Below are 17960 nucleotides of genomic sequence, written 5' to 3'. Positions count from 1 at the left end.
AATGCCTGTGGATGACTTCTTACACTGTGTGCTGAAAAAAGTGAATATTCATATGGTTCAACAATAAGCATTACATGACTGGGACATTGTGCTGTACACTAGAAATTGACACACTGTGACTGACTATACTTCAGCTAAAAAAAAAAAGAAAGAATAAGCGTTAAAGAAGATAACACTTAGGGTAACTGACAGGTAATCTGTATTACCAAGAGTTATGGAAACCGTTTCTATTGCACCCTCACTAAATGTGCCCAGCAGTGTACTAAGAACTTTCTGTGAACTGTTTCAGTTAAATCTCATAAAACCTAAGTAACAGTTTGCACCTCATCTTAACTCTATGGGGTAAATACCAAGACCCCCATTTTATAATCAAGAAAACTGAAACTCAGGAGAGGGTAAGTAATGTGTCTGAAATTATGCTGCTTAAAAGGGAATGGAGCTGGTTTTTAGAAGATGACCACGTAATTTTGTTTCATGCCTAGTTTTCTAAGTCTATCAAAGGTTCTTTAGAAGCTAGAAACAGCAGGAGTTAGAAATAGCCAAAATTTCAGGTTTCTTTCTTTTAAACAAAATATCAACTTTGACATGGGCTCTCTGGTTCTGAAAGTTAAAAATGATACAAAAAGAGCAGTTTCTCTAGCTCTGTTTCTCCACTCCCTGAAAACACTTTTCAACAATTTTGATTTTTTGCTTCATTCACTCCTTTTAAAAATTAGTTATTATGAAACGTGCAGGTATTTAAATAATATAACAAATATGCATATACTCATCACCCAAATTAAAAATAATAAAGCACAGTATGAGTATAGTTTAAGATCTCTATTAAAAAAAAAAAGATCCCTTTCTCTTCTTCCAAATACATCATCCTCCCTCCCTCAAACACAAGTAGTCAGTATTCTGATTTTGGTACTTGTTATTCCATTAATTTATTCCTTTACTCATATACATTTCTAAACAATAAACAGAACTGTTTTGCCTGCTTTAAAATGTGACATTTTAAAACATGGGTACCCACCACCCACTTAGGAAATATTAGTTCCTGATTCCAGTCAGGCTTCTTCCTTCATTACTTCCCAAGACTTTTCAAGGGGTATCAGTGAATTCCTAATCACCAAATCCAGCAGACAACTCTCAGTTCTTGTACTTGATTTTATCTGGAGTGTTTGAAACCACTGATCACCCCTCATTAAACTTTAGTTTCTCCTTCCTTGGCCTCTAAAATCATACATTGGTGTGGTTTTCCTCCCTTATTTCTTCCCACATCTGTTTATAGCCCCTATTCCTCTACCCGCCGTGTGCTGGTGCCCCTGTATCTCATCCTCAGATGACCTCTTACTCTGCACGTTCTCCTTGAGTGATCTGAGGCACTCCCCTGGTGTTACCTACCTCCAGATTCAGCTCAGATCACTCTCCAGCTTCCTACAGGACAGCCTCGTTTTATAAGATCCCTTCCACTCAGTTTTTATAAAGCAGAACCCTTCATCTTTACCCCAACCTGCTCTTCCACACCTATTCCTCATTTGAAGTAATGTCATCACATTCCAACTAGTCTGCTGAGCCAGAGTACTGCCAGTCGTTCCCCTGCATTTGTGCCCATCTGTGTTTGATCACTTCAGTCTCCTACAGACCTCTCTTGTCAGACTTTCCCTCCTGTACATCTCCAGTTCACTGCATCGGGTCAGTCTTCCAACTGGTCTTTGCACCTCTAGGCTGGCCCTTTTCTAAACAATTCCCCATCTTTACAAAATGACAACCAAATCAAGACGTTGTCCTGCTTAAAATTCTCAGTAGCTCCCCAACACATGCAGAATAAAAGCTACATCCTTTGCAGTGCATACAAAGCCCTTCAGGCTCTGACCCTCTCCTTGTCCATCATCTCCTTTTCCTTCTGTGCACATATAACCTACACACTTGTCCTACTTAATTACTAGGACTTCCTGGAGGCACCATAAGCCTCCCTCACCTTCTTTCTGGGTCTCCATACTGAGAATTCCCTTCCTCCCTGGGACATCTTCAAGATCTGACATAAAAATTATCTCCTTCATGAAGTCTTTCCACCCTACTAAGGATCCATATCTCCTTTGAAGCCCTATTCTACTCTGATCATATCTTAACTATAGGCCTCATCACACTAAATTTCTATTATGTTTTACACATTTGTCTCCCAGCCTCTAGTACATGAAGAAATGCTTGTCCAACGAACAAGTGAATACATGAATGATTACCTCAACGTCAAGTCCAAACTGAATGGCAAAGCTCTCGGCTTCAGCAAATCTATGTTTGTGGAGTAACCGACTCAATCTGGTAAGTTGAAACAGAAATTTCAGTAAACTTTTAATCGGGGAAATTCAAGTTTTTCATTAAGGGGTAAGGCTTAGAAGAAAATGAGACGTTACCTGTTTTCTGGTAAAGCTTCCGTAAGACATCTGAGTACTAAAACAGAAACTGAGTCTTCAGATAGTCTGAAAAAAAGTTTTCATTTAATATTGACATTTGTCGTTTAATATTAGTAAGCAAATTTTAACTTAGCTATTAGTTAACAACTTATCTGATAAAACAGAACATCACCTACTTCGGATCATTTTTGCAAATTCCTTCCAGAAGGTATATGGTATCCTATAATAAAAGCAAAAACATACTTAAAATTGAAATATAGAATTAATTCACTTTACTATTACTAGAGTCACAATGGGCTTAGGCAGAATTTATCCATCAATGGATTCTAAAGTTACTGTGAAAAACTACTGAAGAAAAGGCTATCCCCATGGTCTCAAAATAAACACCACAGAAATCACTTACTAATTACAAAGGGGAAAATGCACCTTTACAAAGGAGAAATTGGGCAGAATTGCTTTAACCAAGTGATCAAATTTAGCAACACCAACAATGGGACAAATGGACATCAGTCCCTTACTGGGATGCAGTTAGGACACAGTACCACCCATGCAGTATTCTTGTCAAAAAAGCTCAGCATGAATGTGATCATGGTGAAACAAACAGATCCAAATAGAGGGACATTCCACAACACAGCAGCAAAGGACTCGAAAAATGTCAAGGTCTTAAAAGACAAAAAGGACTAAGGAAGTGTTAGAGATTACAATAGACTACCATGCGACCATGACAACAAAATTCAATGTGTGATGCTTGACTGGATCCTAGATCAGAGAAAAAAAACAAAAAGCTTTACAGGAATTGGCACAATTGGTAAACTTGAATTTGGATGGTGTGTTTCATAATAGTATTGCACTAATGTTGAATCTTGTGATAGCTGTTGTAGAAGAACTCCCTTATTCTTAGGAGATACCTGCTGAAATATTGAGGGGTGACGGGTCATGATGTCTGCAAGTAATTTCCAAATGGTTTGGAAAAATATAGTGTGTATAAACAAAAGGTGCAACATATGTAGATTAAAAAATTTTTTTAAGATCACAGTTAAAAAATAAATAATTAAAAGCAATAACCTCCCCCAAATTAACTGTCATCTACATTTCCCTATAGAGAGACAAGAAAATTGAACGTGTAGTTGACGGATGTTTTATTTGATTAATTTTCTTCTTTATTTAAAATGAAGACTGATCACCAGCAAATGTATTTGAGGACCTCTGATAACAATAAATATGGTTATAAACCTGAGATCTATCCAGGTATTCCACGAGGTTCCACTCACGCTTAGCTTATTCTTAATTGTTTTTTTTCATAAAGTAATTCAAAATATAGGTCAACTTACTGTGCTAATTCCTGTTTGGACCAGAGAAGAAACACTAGATACTTCCAAAGAATATAGTATTTCCATCATGGGTAATGAATAGACCATGAGGTTTTTCATCTAAGAAAAATAGGACAGCAATTAATTTCATAGGTCAGTATAAACCTATAAGCACAAAACAATACTTTACAGTCCAGGGCATAGATTAAAACATTTGCTACAAAGCGAAAATGCAAAAACAATTTTATAAGTGAAGTGTATTATTTAAATAGTAACATATAGAATTATGTTCTACCCCACCTTCTAAATCCATTAAATGAAAATGTACACACCTGGAGTCCATTTTACAATCTGTACTTAAGGTAAATGTAATTCCTCAGTGCCAGAACTACATAAGAGTCACTATAAACATTTTCTTGTGGATATTCTGGTTATGTTTGTTTTTTATTTTCTTGTGGGGGGAGGTAATTAGATTTGTTTATTTTTATTTTTATTTATTTTTAATGGTGGCACTGGGGATTGAACCCAGGACCTTGTGCGTGCTAAACATGCACTCTACCACTGAGCTACACCTTCCCCCTTCTTGTGGACATTCTTATTCCTGAAATGCTCCAATTAAAATGCAGAGCCGAGATTTATGCCCTTTTTTTTTTAACATTTTTAATTGATTTATAATCATTTTACAATGTTGTGTCAAATTCCAGTGTAAAGCACAATTTTTCAGTTATACATGAACATATATGTAATATGTATTCATTGTCACATTTTTTTCTCTGTGAGCTACCATAAGATTCTTGCGTATATTTCCCTGTGCTATACAGTATAATCTTGTTTATCTATTCTACAATTTTGAAATCCCTTCTATCCCTTCCCACCCTCCGCCCCATACCCTTTTTTTTAAAAAAGAAAAAAAGAGCTCTGCAGGATTACTTCTGATCTGTCAAGTATCTGTGTGGACTAAGAGCTAACATGCTGTGAGCACTTCTTAACAATTAGTCCTTTTGTTTTAATGCCATTTCTAACACATAAAGTAGACAAACGTGAAATAAATTTTCCAATACCTTCTTATTAGTAGTAGTTGTCAGAGCTACTAATTTGAGACTTGTAATTCCTTGCCTAGAAGAGAAAAGAAGGTATAAGTAAATCGTATAAGTAAATCAAATAAGTTTTGCTGGAGATAAGCGAAAAGTGATATTCTTATATAAAAGTTAAATTTACACAGAAGATATCAAACTTGATTTCTGAAATGTTTATGGCCCACACTGACACTCTTTCTAACACGCTCATTTGGAGGTTTTTGTGTTGCCTATTTGTTTTCAAGGAATTTGACCAACAGTGAAATGGTCTTTACCCTGTCAGTCTGTTCAGAGTGTTATTTAGAATGTAATACATAACGAATGATCTGAACAGAAGAACCAAGCAAGAAACTTGGTTCTAACAGAAGGGAAATTAATATGAGCATCATAATGTACCACGTGACTGACGAAGGTGAATCTGCTTCCGTAGTGAGAAGAAACTCTTCTATGTGAAGAGAGGGCCAGTTCCATATGGGAGTTAGGGTGTAAATATCCCATAAGCTCAGCACATTCTGCAAAAGAGACATTTCATTGATACAACGTCTTAATGACTAAAAATTTACATTTCAGGACCTATCTTCTGATATGGAACTGAAATAAAGTACAGCACACAAGACAGTAATCCAACCTAGCTCAAGTCTTTGTCTTTGTAAGTTTGACAACATTTCTATTGTTAAACATAATGCCAAGTGAAAACACTTAAGGGGAAAATATTAGAAACATACATCAGTATCAAGAACAAAAAGTAGATTGTCTATCAGCTGGAACTTCTTTGCACCTACAAAAGAGAAAGCAAGGTGTGTTAGGATTATGTTCTCATATATATGCTTACACATATAGCCATGTTTAAATAGTAAACTAACATATTCATGGAAAGGCAGAACTACATTTAAAAAAGAAAATTCCCATTCCTGTTTATTCTCACGTCTCTATTTTTTGGGGATGACCACTAAAATGTAAAACCTCGAAAAATGAGGAGTAATAACTGCAACATGCCAAAAATGGTCAGATAAATGGACAGTCATCAGACTAAGCTGACTTGTTTCTAAGAGTGGTACTGTAAAATGCCCCGTTTGCTAGACTTAGTGTATTGACATAAAAATGACAACTCACTTACCATTACCAGAAGTAGTTTCATTAACTTCTCTTACCTTTAATAATCTCTGCGTCAATAATATTCTTAACTGTCAGCCCCTTCCTGGAAGAATCTGGTTCCCATTTTGAGAATGCACAGTTGCCAGTTCCCTACAGAAGTGAAAGTCTTATGTCAACTACAAATTCAGTTTTAGATCTGAATTATCCTCAAAGTAGAAACACCTAAGTTGCACATGTGATTAATTTTGAAATGTATTTAAATATTCAAGCCCAACTGGCTTTTATCTTCCAGTTCCTTTCTGAGTTTGTTTTCAACAGAACAGAATGGAAAGAAGAGTGAACTCCCGCCTGTGAACTGTTATCACGTCAACATTTAATCAGGAGCAGGCGTATTCGGGCGACTCACCCTTCAAGATCTCTTCTGGTATTACAAGATAAATACAGTCTTTGATGAAGTATTTTCATGAAAATAACTACTAATGCTTGAGAAAAATTCATAAATGTTCACTTTAAATTATTTGAAACTCCTATGAAATACAGATACTCAAAACAGGGAAGTATGATCACTTCTTAACATATGATATAAATTCAGCAAGTAAAAATGCTGTAAATGCTATAATTATACTGAATTTTTGCCTACTCCGTGAATATAATATTAGATGTTTTGTTTGCTGCTGTTTTTTCCTACATTCATAATTGAAAGACATGCTAAATTTCAGGTAAAGACTAGTGAAAATAAAGGTGCAATATTTAGGTTTACTTACTGAGTTACTTTCATGACCTTAATTTTATAATCTCCCTGTTTCTGTTACACATTATAAATTAATTTGTAATTTAACCAGAACTATGTTTTAAAGAAGAAACCTTCCAGAAACAAAAAATGAAATTTTATAAAAAAGAATTACCCCAATTATCACAGGGATTTCGCTTGCTAAATCACCAGCCACAAGACTAAGACAACCAAGAGTATGATAATTTTCAGTAGAAATAAAACTGGATTTGATTTGTCCTTGTAGCTGCAAGATTTAAAAAATAAGAATGTTATATACATGCTCCACAGTCCAAATTCCTTGTAAAGATTGATAAAAATCAGTTTAAGTCAACAGTTATAAATGTATTTTTAAATGGAAATATTAAAATGTTATATCATGCCAATTTCCAAAATATCAACCGTCAGATAATTACGTACAGAAACATTTTCCTAAATTGACAGTAAAACTAAGTTTCAAGACAATGTGGTTACCTTTTTTGCTGTATTGAAGTCTACGTTCTCAATTGCTGCATGAAAAAGAGAAAGCAGACTAAATTTATAGCATTAAACTATCAAATACATACAAGTCGCCCCTTTTGTGTCAAGGTGAAATTACATAGAGTCTAGTGAGAAGAACACTGGCCAGAAATTAACGAGGTGCTGGTGACTCTTCAGTTTTGCCCTTGAGTGAAATAAACTGAGATACATGTCATACTCAGGGCACCAGCCAGACTGCCTCATGGTCCCTACAGTGCCTTTCCATACCTTCCCTTACCAAGGTCCTTCCTACTGAGAGGGTCTTCTCCCTGCTCCAGCTCTCCTGTTCAAGCTCTGAAGTCCTGCCTGTAAAGTCTTCATCATTTTGCACTCCGTTTTGGAAGAGCTCCTTCAGTAAACTACAGAAAACTGCATATCTTAAATCTTCTTGTATCCCCAAGACCTTGCACATTCTTGGCACATAGCAGAATTTTAAAAAATATTTGCTGAATAGATGCCTTGAACCAATTCCTCGGTCTCTGTCTACTCAGAGGGATTTATTGTCCACACCACTCACTTAGCACATTCTATAGCTTATTGCCCTGCAGTGTTAACACTTGCACAGTCATTTCAGCTTCCAGGTTCATTCATTCCATCAAAAAGCATTTATTACTAGGCTAGCATTTCTCTTGTCTCCCTATCTAGGCTGTAAAGTCCTTGAAGGCAATAAACAAATTATATTTTTTCAGATCCCATTGCAGCCCTAACTGTGAAGGATAAGTATATTATGAATACTTAAAAGTATCATAGAATAAGATTAATATCATTCAATATCATAGAATGTAATTAAACTAAAATAATATTCCTAAAGAGACTATTTTAAAATTTACTTGGAAAAATAATAAGAAATACTGCTGCAAATCAGTAATAAGAAAATAATGCATTACTTACCTTGTTGAATTCTTACAAGCTGAAGGTTTGTAATACAAAAAAATCCAGTGTTTGTAAGAAGCAGCATGTAATAGGTACCTATTAAAATAAAATCAAGCCAGTTTCTCTAAAAGGCATGTGGACACAAAATTTATACCTGAGTCTGGATCTAGCTTAAAAAGACGTCAATTTGCTCATTTAGATTCTAATTATCAAATAATACAGTAAAGATATAAATAAAGCTTATTTACAAAGAAATAGTAAGTTATCTGCAAAAACAACATCTTTGAAATTTTAAAAATCAAACTTCATTTGCCAGAAAAAATAAAATTTCAGATATATCAAAGTAAATTAAAGTCCCATTAACCTATGTTAAAAGGAAAATATGATAAATATGCTGAAATCCATAAAAACACTTTAAAAGAATACTATGTCTCTTTGGTAATCTATAGAATTTTCAAAACTGTAAAAATAAGTTTAGAATATTGTATTTAAGGAAAGTACATTGAAGCCTCTGAAAAGAACTAAAATAAAAAACTTGTTTTTTAGAATAGTATTAATTGCACCCCCAGAAAGCGGGAATGTAGCATAGGTAGGTACACCAATTAATTTATATAACATATTAACTTTATATCTGATTTTTGTTTGGGTATTAATAATAAGATATTAAAAAAGACATTAAAAATACTTACCCTCATTTGAACCATCTTTCTCAATAACAAGATTCCGGTAAGTACACTGATTTTCATCATTAGCTTTCTGAACAAAAGCCTAATTGCAAATTAATTTCAAATGATAAGGTTCAAACAGGAAAAATACAATCAAGGATTATATTCTTTAAACTCTAAGGTTATCAGTTATCATTAGCAATAATTCTGCCTATATTCTGACATTTTAGTTTTAAAATGGAAAACTATTTTGGACAAGCATACTAAGAATGTCTTCAAACCATAGTTTTTCAATTTTGCATTTACTTCGTATGTTTCTAAGATATGATTCTTAAATTTAATGTAAAGAAAAATTATTCTTTTAATTTAAAACACAAATCAAGCAATGCTTTGCTAGAGTTTTAGTTGTCTAAGAGGTGATTTAGAACTTAGATAACGAAAATGAAAAACATATCAGGGGCTTACGTTGGTGAGCAATGTTTGCTTTGATGTTACATGAATAAGATGTAAGTTGCCACTTCTCTCCCCAACCAAAAGAAACTTTCCTTCTTGACACAGGCCAACGACATCCACTTCAGTATCTGAAAATTTCAAACCAAAGTTACGAGCTTCCTTCGCAAATGTTTATTTTCCACAAAAAAGTTGTAAATTTTGTCATTAAATGTCAAACTATTTAAGCTTCTTTTAAATATTTCAAAAAAAGTAGTGACTAAAGTGAAAAGAAATGCTACTGACTCTTATTCAGTCAACAAATATTTACTGAGCACTAATATATGCGAAGCATCGTTTTAGGCCTTTTGCACGTATCTGAGGATAAAAACAAGTGTCCCGCCTTCAGGGAGCTCAAATTCTAAGGCAGAAATAGATGATAAACAGTCAGCATAGTAATCAAATATATGACATATGCAAAGATGATCAATTCTCTGGAAAAAAGAAAAAGTGGAGCAGGGAAAGAGAGCTTAGAAGAACCACGCAGTATTACTTGGAGCACTCAGGAGAGCCCTCTTAGATAAGGTGAGATTTGAACAAAAGACTTGAAGGAGGAAAGGAAGTTACTGTTTGCATGACAGCAAAAAGGCTGGGGGCGGGGGTTCAATGGAAAGGGGAAGACTAAGAGAAGCAGTCTCATGTACACCGCTCATAACTAAAATTATTCAGCGGCAATCTTTAATAAAGCATTATATGTAAACAGTCTCACTTTCCATTGGTGAAACTGTGAATCTTGTGGAACCATCAGGGTAGATACAGTAAGATTCCACAAAATGTGAGTTTCTGTCCTGCATATTGTGACTGAGATTTTGTTCTCACAGGCATACCCTCTGATTTCTCTTCAGCTAAGCTTTTTTTTAATTAATTAATTAAATTTCAGCTGTTCTTATGCAAACACTTCAACCACCATCTTTCTCTCAAAATTTCAGCAAAAGTTTTCACAATATTTTCACCTATTTTCCAGCACAATCACTGACTTGTCTGTACCTTAATTTACAATTAAGTACGTATTTGCATATACATACTTGAAGCTCTTTAACTCAATGAAGAATTAATTCATAAATATTTCTAAAACTTTTCATAGTGCTATATGTTCTAAAAGTATTCAAATATCTGTTGATGGTACTGAAATTATGTACAAGATTTCAGGAAGTTGAACATAATTGGGCTCAACTGTTTCCTGAAGCATTCAAATACGAAAACCATACAAGTAAATTGTTGCTTTCCATGTATATTTTCCCTTAAACTTATTGAGAGAAGGGATCATCTCAGCATCCTTTGCATCTGGTACTTAGCACAAGACGCTCAAGATTAATCAGTCCAATTTTGAGTCTTAGAAATAATAAAGAAAAGGAAATGGTGTAGAAATTTCTAACAAGATGTATCTGACTTCCGATTTATTCTATTGCATTACATTAGACTTACCAAATATAAGATGCAATTGAAGCGATCTACAAATACTGTCCAACAGTATCACCGACTGGTCCACTACAATGATAAACCCATCACTTAAGCTGTATGCTTGTATTTTTGGATTTAATGAGGCCTGTGGGAGGGAAAAGCATGACTAAAGTAAAACGTTTTTATACACCCATTTGACAATATTTATCAATAGTGTCATCATAGCTCCAAGCACAAGCCTTTTTTCTTTAGCACATATATCTAATTAGTCAAGCTTTCATATGCAGTATCTTGAATCCATTCAAAGCCTAAAAGAGAGAAACAGCCCAGGGTTGCTAGGGAAGGGCAAAGGATTCCCAAGTACAAGTCCTTGTGTCCTAAGGGTCGATCTTAACACCTGTAGAAGCCAGCAGGTATTAACATAAGTGAATGAACCAATTCTGGCTGAAAGTCTCAGTGTCTGGGATACCACAGGGAGGAGGAATGTGGTGTACTGTGTGGACTGGGGCACACAAGGCCCCACATAAACTAGAGAGAACAGATTCAGCTAGATTAAAGCTGCATGGGAATGTGACCCTGGCATGGTCACAGCTTCCAATTTACCAAGAAAATCTGGATCTTTCTGTGAAAGATTCCAGTTTTTAAATATTGGCAGCTAAGTCAACGTTTTGAAAAACACATGCAAGCCAAATGAGTCTCCACTTCTCAGCTTCTGCTGATTAGCTTCCCACACGTATGTATCTTGCAGCAGTTTGGACAGCTTAGTGGTTGAGAATGCCCCGTCACTTACTAGCTGAGCGATCTCAGGCAAATCCTTCAATGGACTCTCTTGGAAAACAGAACTAATGATGATGATGATGATAACAATAGTAATAATACCTACAACACGGCTGGTAGGGAGATTAAACGGATATGTATTTTTTTTGAAGAGTGACATATATTTATTTAGGGTTTTTTTGGGGGGGTAATTAGGTTTATTTATTTCTTTATATTTAGAGGAGGTACTGGGGATTGAACCCAGGACCTCATGCATGCTAAGCATGCACTCTACCATTTGAGTTATACCCTCCCCCCTGCGTTTTAAGACTTTATTTTTTAAGAGCAGTTTTAGGTTCATAGCAAAATTGAGAGGAAGGTACGGAGATCTCCCATATATCCCTTGTTCCACACATGCATAGCCTCCAATGTAATCAACATCCCCCACCAGCTGGCACATTTGTTGTAATTGATGAACCTATACTGACACATCATAATCACCCAAAGTCCATGGTTTACATCATGGTACACTCTTGGTGCTGGACATTCTGTGGACCTCGACAAATATATAATGACATATTCACCATTATGCTCTCATACATGGTATTTTCACTACCCTAAAAATTCTCTGTGCTTTGCCTATTCAACCCTCTCTCCAACCCCCAAACCCTCTCAGCCAATGATCTTTTTACAGCCGTTTCCTTTTACAGAATGTCATATAGTATGCAGCATTTTCAGATTGCCTTCTTTCCCTTAGTAATAAACATTCAAGGTTTCTCCATGTCTTCTCATAGCTTGACAGCTCATTTCTTTTCAGTGCTGAAAATATTTCATGGTCTGAATATACCACAGTGTATCCATTCACCTACTGAAGGACATCTTGTATGATTCCAAGTTTTGGCAATTATGAATAAAGCTGCTATAGAAAACCATGAGCAGGTTTTTGTGTAGAAATGTTTCAACTCATTTGGATAAATATGAATCATGATGCTGGGTGGCATAATAAGAGTATGTTTAGTTTTGCAAGAAACTGTCCAACTTCCAAAGTGGCTATACCGTTCTGCATTCCTACCAGCACTGAATGAGAGTTGCTCCACATCTTTGTCAGCATTTGGTATTGTCAGTTTTCTGTATATCGGCCATTTTAATAGGTGTTCAGGGGTATCTCATGATTGGTTTAAATTGTATTTTCCTGATGACCCACCATGTGGAGCATTTTTCCATATGCTTCTTTGCCACCTGTATATCTTCTTTGGTGAGGTGTCTGTTAGGGTCTTTGACCCATTTTTAACAAGGTTATTTGTCTTTTTATTATTGAGTTGCAAGAGTTTTTCTGGATACAAGCGCCTTGTCAGATGATGGATGATCTGCAAATATTTTCTCTCATCTGTGAGTTGTCTTTTCACTTTCTTGTCTGTATCCTTTGAAACATCAGTTTTTAATTTTGATGAAGCTCAATTTACCTATTTTTTCCTTTGGTTGCTTGTGTTTTTAGCATCGTATCTAAGAAGTCTTTGCTTAATCCAAAGTTGCAAAGATTTTTTTGGATTGTATTTTTAATTTCAAATTCCCCTTGTTCATTGCTGGTATACAGGAAAGCAGCTGACTTTTGCATCTTAACCTTGTATCCTGCAACCTTGCTAATAATCGCTTATTAATTCCACAAGTTTGTCGATTCTGTCAGATTTTCTACATAATCATGTCATGCGTGAACAAAGTTTTCTTTCTTTCTTCCCAATCTGTATGCCTTTTATTTCCTTTTCTTGTCTTATTGAACTAGCTAGGACTTCCAATATGATATTGAAAAGGAGTGGTGAGAGAGAGTAGGCTTGCCTTGTTCCTGATCTTGGTGGGAAAGTTTTTTGTTTCTTTTACCATTATAGTTTTTGTAGCTTTTCATTAACAAATTGAGGAAGTTCCCTTCCATTCCTAGTTTACTGAGTTTTTATTATAAATGAGTGTCGGATAGAAAATACTGAAAAAATGCTTTTTCTGCATCTATTGATAGGATTTTTCTTCTTCAGTCTGTTGATACGATGGGCTGCACTGATTTTTCTTTCCAGTTTTATTGATATAACATTGTGTAAGTTTAAGGTGTACGATGTGATGGTTTTATATTCATATGTTGTGAAATAATTATCGTAATAAGGTTAGTTAACACATCTATCACCTTAGCATTAATTTATTTTTAAATGTTGAACCAACCTTGCATACCTGAGATAATTCCCACTTGGCTATGGTGTATAATTCTTTTTATGTATTGTTGGATTCAATTTGGCAATATCTTGTTGAAGATTTTGCATTTGTGCCAATGAAAGATATTGATCTGAGGTTTCCTTGTAATGTCTGTCTGGTTCTAGTGTTAGGGCAATCCTAGCCTCAGTGAGTTAGGAAGTATCCTTTCTATCTTCTGAAGGAGATTATGGAGAACTGGTATAATTTTCTCCCTACTGTTTGGTAGAATTCACTGGTGAACCCATCTGGGACTTGTTCTTTCTGATTGGAAGGGTTATTAATTATTGATTCAATATCTTTAATAGTTATAGGCCTATTCAGATTGTCTACTTCTTCTTGTCTAAGTTCTAACAGATTGTTTCTTTCAAGGTATTGGTCCATTTTATTAGGTTATCAAATTAGTGGGCACAGAGATGTTCATAGTATTCCTTGATTATCCTTTTAATGTCCATAGAATCTGTGGTGATGCCCCCTCATGCATTTTTGATATTAGTAATTTGTGTCCTCCCTCTTTTTTTTCTTAGCCTGTTTAAAGGCTTATAGATTTTACTGATCTTTTCAAAGAACAAGCTTTTGGTTTCATTCATTTTCTTTACTGATTTCCTATTTTCAATGTCATCAATTTTTGCTCTCATTATTTGTCTTCTGCTTACTTTGGATTTAATTTATTCTTTTAAAAGTTTCCCAACTGGAAACTTAGATTTTAAATCTTTCTTCTTTTCTAGTATAGGCATTCAATTTCACTCTAAGCACTGCTTTCACTGCATTCCACATATTTTGGTAAGTTGTGTTTTTATTTTCCCTCCTTCTTCTCAAGGCCCAAGTCAAGTGCTAGTTTCTTTACAAAATGCTCTTTAAATTGTCCCAACCCACAATGAGCTCTCCATCTGCTGAATTCCTACTACATTTACTGTCTGTACCATTCACTTGATATTTGGCATATACTGACTTGCACAGCTAGGTATCTTTTAGTCCTTGTGTCCTGTCTGTGTAACTTTAAGGAAAGATCCTAAGAAGAAATAATGTTTCCTTACCAAGTGCCTAACAAGGACTTTGAACATAGCATTTGTTACAACTGATTCTCCAACCCAGTAACACGTGGTATTTTAGTTCCTAACTTTATTCAAAGCTTAATACAATTATTTTACAACAGGAGCCCCCAGAGGTCAAGAGGTACCTGGGCCACGTCCATGTTTTAAGGCTGCTGGTAATATTAAAAAATAAAGAAATACCACTTTCTTATTACAGAGTTTATAGTAAACTTTTGCCTTTAACAAATAAATAATTTAATATGAAAGAATATAATTTATTTGTACTACTCATATTTATAAATTCTATAATTTATAAATGCCAAGAAGCAGTACAGTCTGACAATAGGATGCAAGCTGCATAAAAAATAATTTTTTTTAAATCCTATCAGCCAGTTACTTTGAATACATATAGAAATTAACTTGAAGAAAAGTCAAAAGCCTACATTTGAGGCAACGTTTTCCACAGAAGGCAGAGAATAAGGTTTCAACCCTGGAGTGAGAATGGTGGAAACAGTTATTAAAAGAAGTGAATTAAAATATAAAAAGAAATGCATGGAAAGGATCAGATAATCTCAAATTCAGCAGAGTGCTGAACTCAAGGGTGGAGTATGAAGAGCATGCGGTCAGAGAGGGACCCCAGGGGCTTGCTTCAATTCTATTGGTAATGTTCTATTTCCTAAGCTGGTGGTGGATATCCTTTGTATCATTTTATACATATGTGTATGTCCAAAACGTCAAAATGAGCTATGAAAAGTTCAGTTTTGGAAATACTGTCTGTGAGATGATGCAGGGGGAATTCAGATGGAAATTTCCAGTAATCTGAACCTCGAGTCCCTGAGAAAGGGCTACATTCATTTATAAAACATCTACTATGTGGCTACCAGTCTTACTAAGCACTTAGTACAAATTTTGTGAATGAAAATGGTCAGTGCCATCACCATTACCTTTTCCGAGGAGATCTTTGCTAGTAAATCTACTTGATATAAAGCAGTTCCGTGTTCTTTTCTTGAACCAACACTTAGGTACCCACTTCCTGTATCATCACTTGTTAGCAGCTCAATATCATTCCACATGTTTCTGAGATTGTTTCTCCTGGGTCAGGAACCACTGATTACCCTATGACAACAGATAAAATTAGAGACCAGATTACATTGTTGCATAGAATCCAGTTCCTTGGGAAATAAAAAAGCTTTATCAAAGAAAAAAATTTATATATAGACACACATCAATAAATAAAGACTTCTCTGTCTTCAGGTTATTTCTGTGGTCACTAGACACTTTGGACCATTAAGATAAACAGAACTAGAGCTCAGGTTATTGTCAGAGAAGAACATATTAGTTTAGGAACACAAGCAAACAATTCCAATCTTACCAATGTATCCTAGAGCTTCCAGAATTTTGTATGTCTAGTTGACATTAAAACAAATTTTCATTTGGAAAAAAAACCTTTTAATCAGTACAGCAATAAATTGTGAAGGCTCTGAAGTCAGGCTGTCTGGGGTATCTTAGGACAGTAGGGTTTCAGATGAACTTTAAAGAAAAAAAAGTCAATTTATGTTTCCAGTATCGTTGTACTATAAATGAAAATGTTAAGGAGAGAAGGAAAAAAATGGGTTAGGTTTCTGACTGGACCAAAGAGCATATTTGTAACCTTAGGAGTCACTTAACTATCTCATTAGCAAAGACTTATGTAACTCATTTCACTGGGTCTGGGTGGGCAAAGAATACTAAAATGAGAAACAATCCTTGAATCAAGACTAGGGGGAATGATAACATAATAGTTACAGTTGTTTTGATACGTGCTCGCAGAAATGTTTTTAAATCTATGGGAAAGTACAGTACAGGGAAGAAATGATTTTTGACTTGGTGCTCTATCACACTTACTAGCCAGTTGTTCTGAAGTAACAAGTAGCTTAATCTTTCTGTTCCTCAGTTCTCATTTATAAAATAGGAATGTAGTTGTATGTAGCTGGAAAGGTCACTATGAGTTTTAAATATTCACAAAACAGTGCTTGGTTCATGGTAAGCACTCAATTTTAAATGTTAGCTAACTTAATATTGTTACCTGCGGAAGCAGGTAACACTTGGGCTAGAAATTTAAGGTTGATAGGAGCTTCTTCAATATAGGAAAAGAGTTCTTACTATGCGAGGGTACAAAAACAAAGCATATTAGAACAGACAATAGTTTAGTGGCTGTATTTGGGTGGGAGTTGGGAGGAGATTAAGACAGGAGGGACAGGTTAGAGTGTATACTTTTATAGGTCTCAGTGTCCCACATCTGTAAAAAATAGAGAAATATCATCAGCCTCTCAGGTGTGTAACACTCACTCATTCAACAAATGTTTACTGAATGCCTACTATGTGCCAAGCAAAGCTGGGAATACAGCTGTAAAGAAGACAAAAGTTCTTTGCCATTATGAAATTTGTATTCCCGTAGGAAGGACAGACAAAAATAAAACAAACACGGTATTGAGTAGGCAAAACAGTTTGAGGGCATTACTCATTTAATCTACACAACCCATTTTACAGCTGAGAAACATCAGTCAGGGACTAAGTAAATGGCCAAGGTCACCTAAAGCAAGTTAATGATGTAGCTAGACAAGACTCAAATTCATGCTAGCTATTAACCGTTGTACTGCCTCCCTATGAAAAAATAAGTGAACGTACAACTACAAACAGTACTCAAATGAATGGTGGGGAGGGGCGCATAAGAAGGACCTGTTTGGGAAGGGAAAGAGATAACAACTGGGCTGAGATTCGAATAGCAAGATGCCAACTATGCACAACTCAGAGGGAACAAAGATGCAGGCCGAGCGCAAAGGCTCAGAGGGTGGAATGAGCTTGGAGAGGCTACTGGGCCATAGAAAGAAAGGAAAAGTGTGGGAGCCAAACGAATGGGTGGAGCTAAATAAATCTTCTATTTCAAGATTGGGTTTCATCCTCAGTACTAGGGAGGGAAAGATACTAAGCAAACGAGTGACATGATTTGATTAACAATTTGAGATCAATGGGGCTGCTGGGTGAACAGATTTAACGAATTGAAGTCGTTTCAGTTAGGCCTCCAGGCGTAAATCCTTTCAGCTGAACACTGGGGCCGGCAAGAACCGACTCCAGCCTCTCTCCCGCCAGCGTCTTGAGGGGAAAACACCCCGAAGAGAGCTGAGGCCTCTGCTATGTCGACCTAATCCCATCCCCAGCTCCCTACAGCAATGCGGTTCCCTCTCCTCACCTGCAATTGAAGAAACTGAAAAGCAAGTTTATCGCTCCTCTTCCTGACTCCCACAGCCGCCACGGCCTCTTTAGGGTCCATCCCACAGGTTTAAATTGGCGGGAGAACATCAAGCC

At 35.7% G+C, this 17960-nt stretch overlaps 1 protein-coding gene across 1 annotated transcript in view; it reads right to left on the bottom strand.

The window, feature by feature from the left end:
* The window catches only part of KNTC1 (kinetochore associated 1), a 64220-nt gene extending 46280 nt beyond the window's left edge, over nucleotides 1-17940 (bottom strand). Inside the window, exons 1-16 of the mRNA XM_031670115.2 lie at nucleotides 17845-17940; nucleotides 15560-15731; nucleotides 10618-10738; nucleotides 9169-9284; nucleotides 8728-8806; nucleotides 8057-8134; nucleotides 7121-7155; nucleotides 6783-6893; nucleotides 5934-6027; nucleotides 5508-5560; nucleotides 5179-5294; nucleotides 4768-4822; nucleotides 3728-3826; nucleotides 2573-2616; nucleotides 2397-2462; nucleotides 2226-2301 (exon numbers count right to left, since the gene is read on the bottom strand). Coding sequence (XP_031525975.2) covers nucleotides 2226-2301; nucleotides 2397-2462; nucleotides 2573-2616; nucleotides 3728-3826; nucleotides 4768-4822; nucleotides 5179-5294; nucleotides 5508-5560; nucleotides 5934-6027; nucleotides 6783-6893; nucleotides 7121-7155; nucleotides 8057-8134; nucleotides 8728-8806; nucleotides 9169-9284; nucleotides 10618-10738; nucleotides 15560-15688 — 1272 coding nt within the window. The 5' untranslated portion in view covers nucleotides 15689-15731; nucleotides 17845-17940. The remainder of the gene's footprint in view (nucleotides 1-2225; nucleotides 2302-2396; nucleotides 2463-2572; nucleotides 2617-3727; nucleotides 3827-4767; nucleotides 4823-5178; nucleotides 5295-5507; nucleotides 5561-5933; nucleotides 6028-6782; nucleotides 6894-7120; nucleotides 7156-8056; nucleotides 8135-8727; nucleotides 8807-9168; nucleotides 9285-10617; nucleotides 10739-15559; nucleotides 15732-17844) is intronic.
* Nucleotides 17941-17960: the final 20 nt, after the last annotated feature.

Source organism: Vicugna pacos, chromosome 32, assembly GCF_048564905.1.
Source record: "Vicugna pacos chromosome 32, VicPac4, whole genome shotgun sequence".
NCBI classification, from domain to species: Eukaryota; Metazoa; Chordata; class Mammalia; order Artiodactyla; family Camelidae; genus Vicugna; species Vicugna pacos.
Note: the sequence above shows the minus strand (reverse complement) of the source record. Positions and strands in the feature narration are given on the sequence as shown.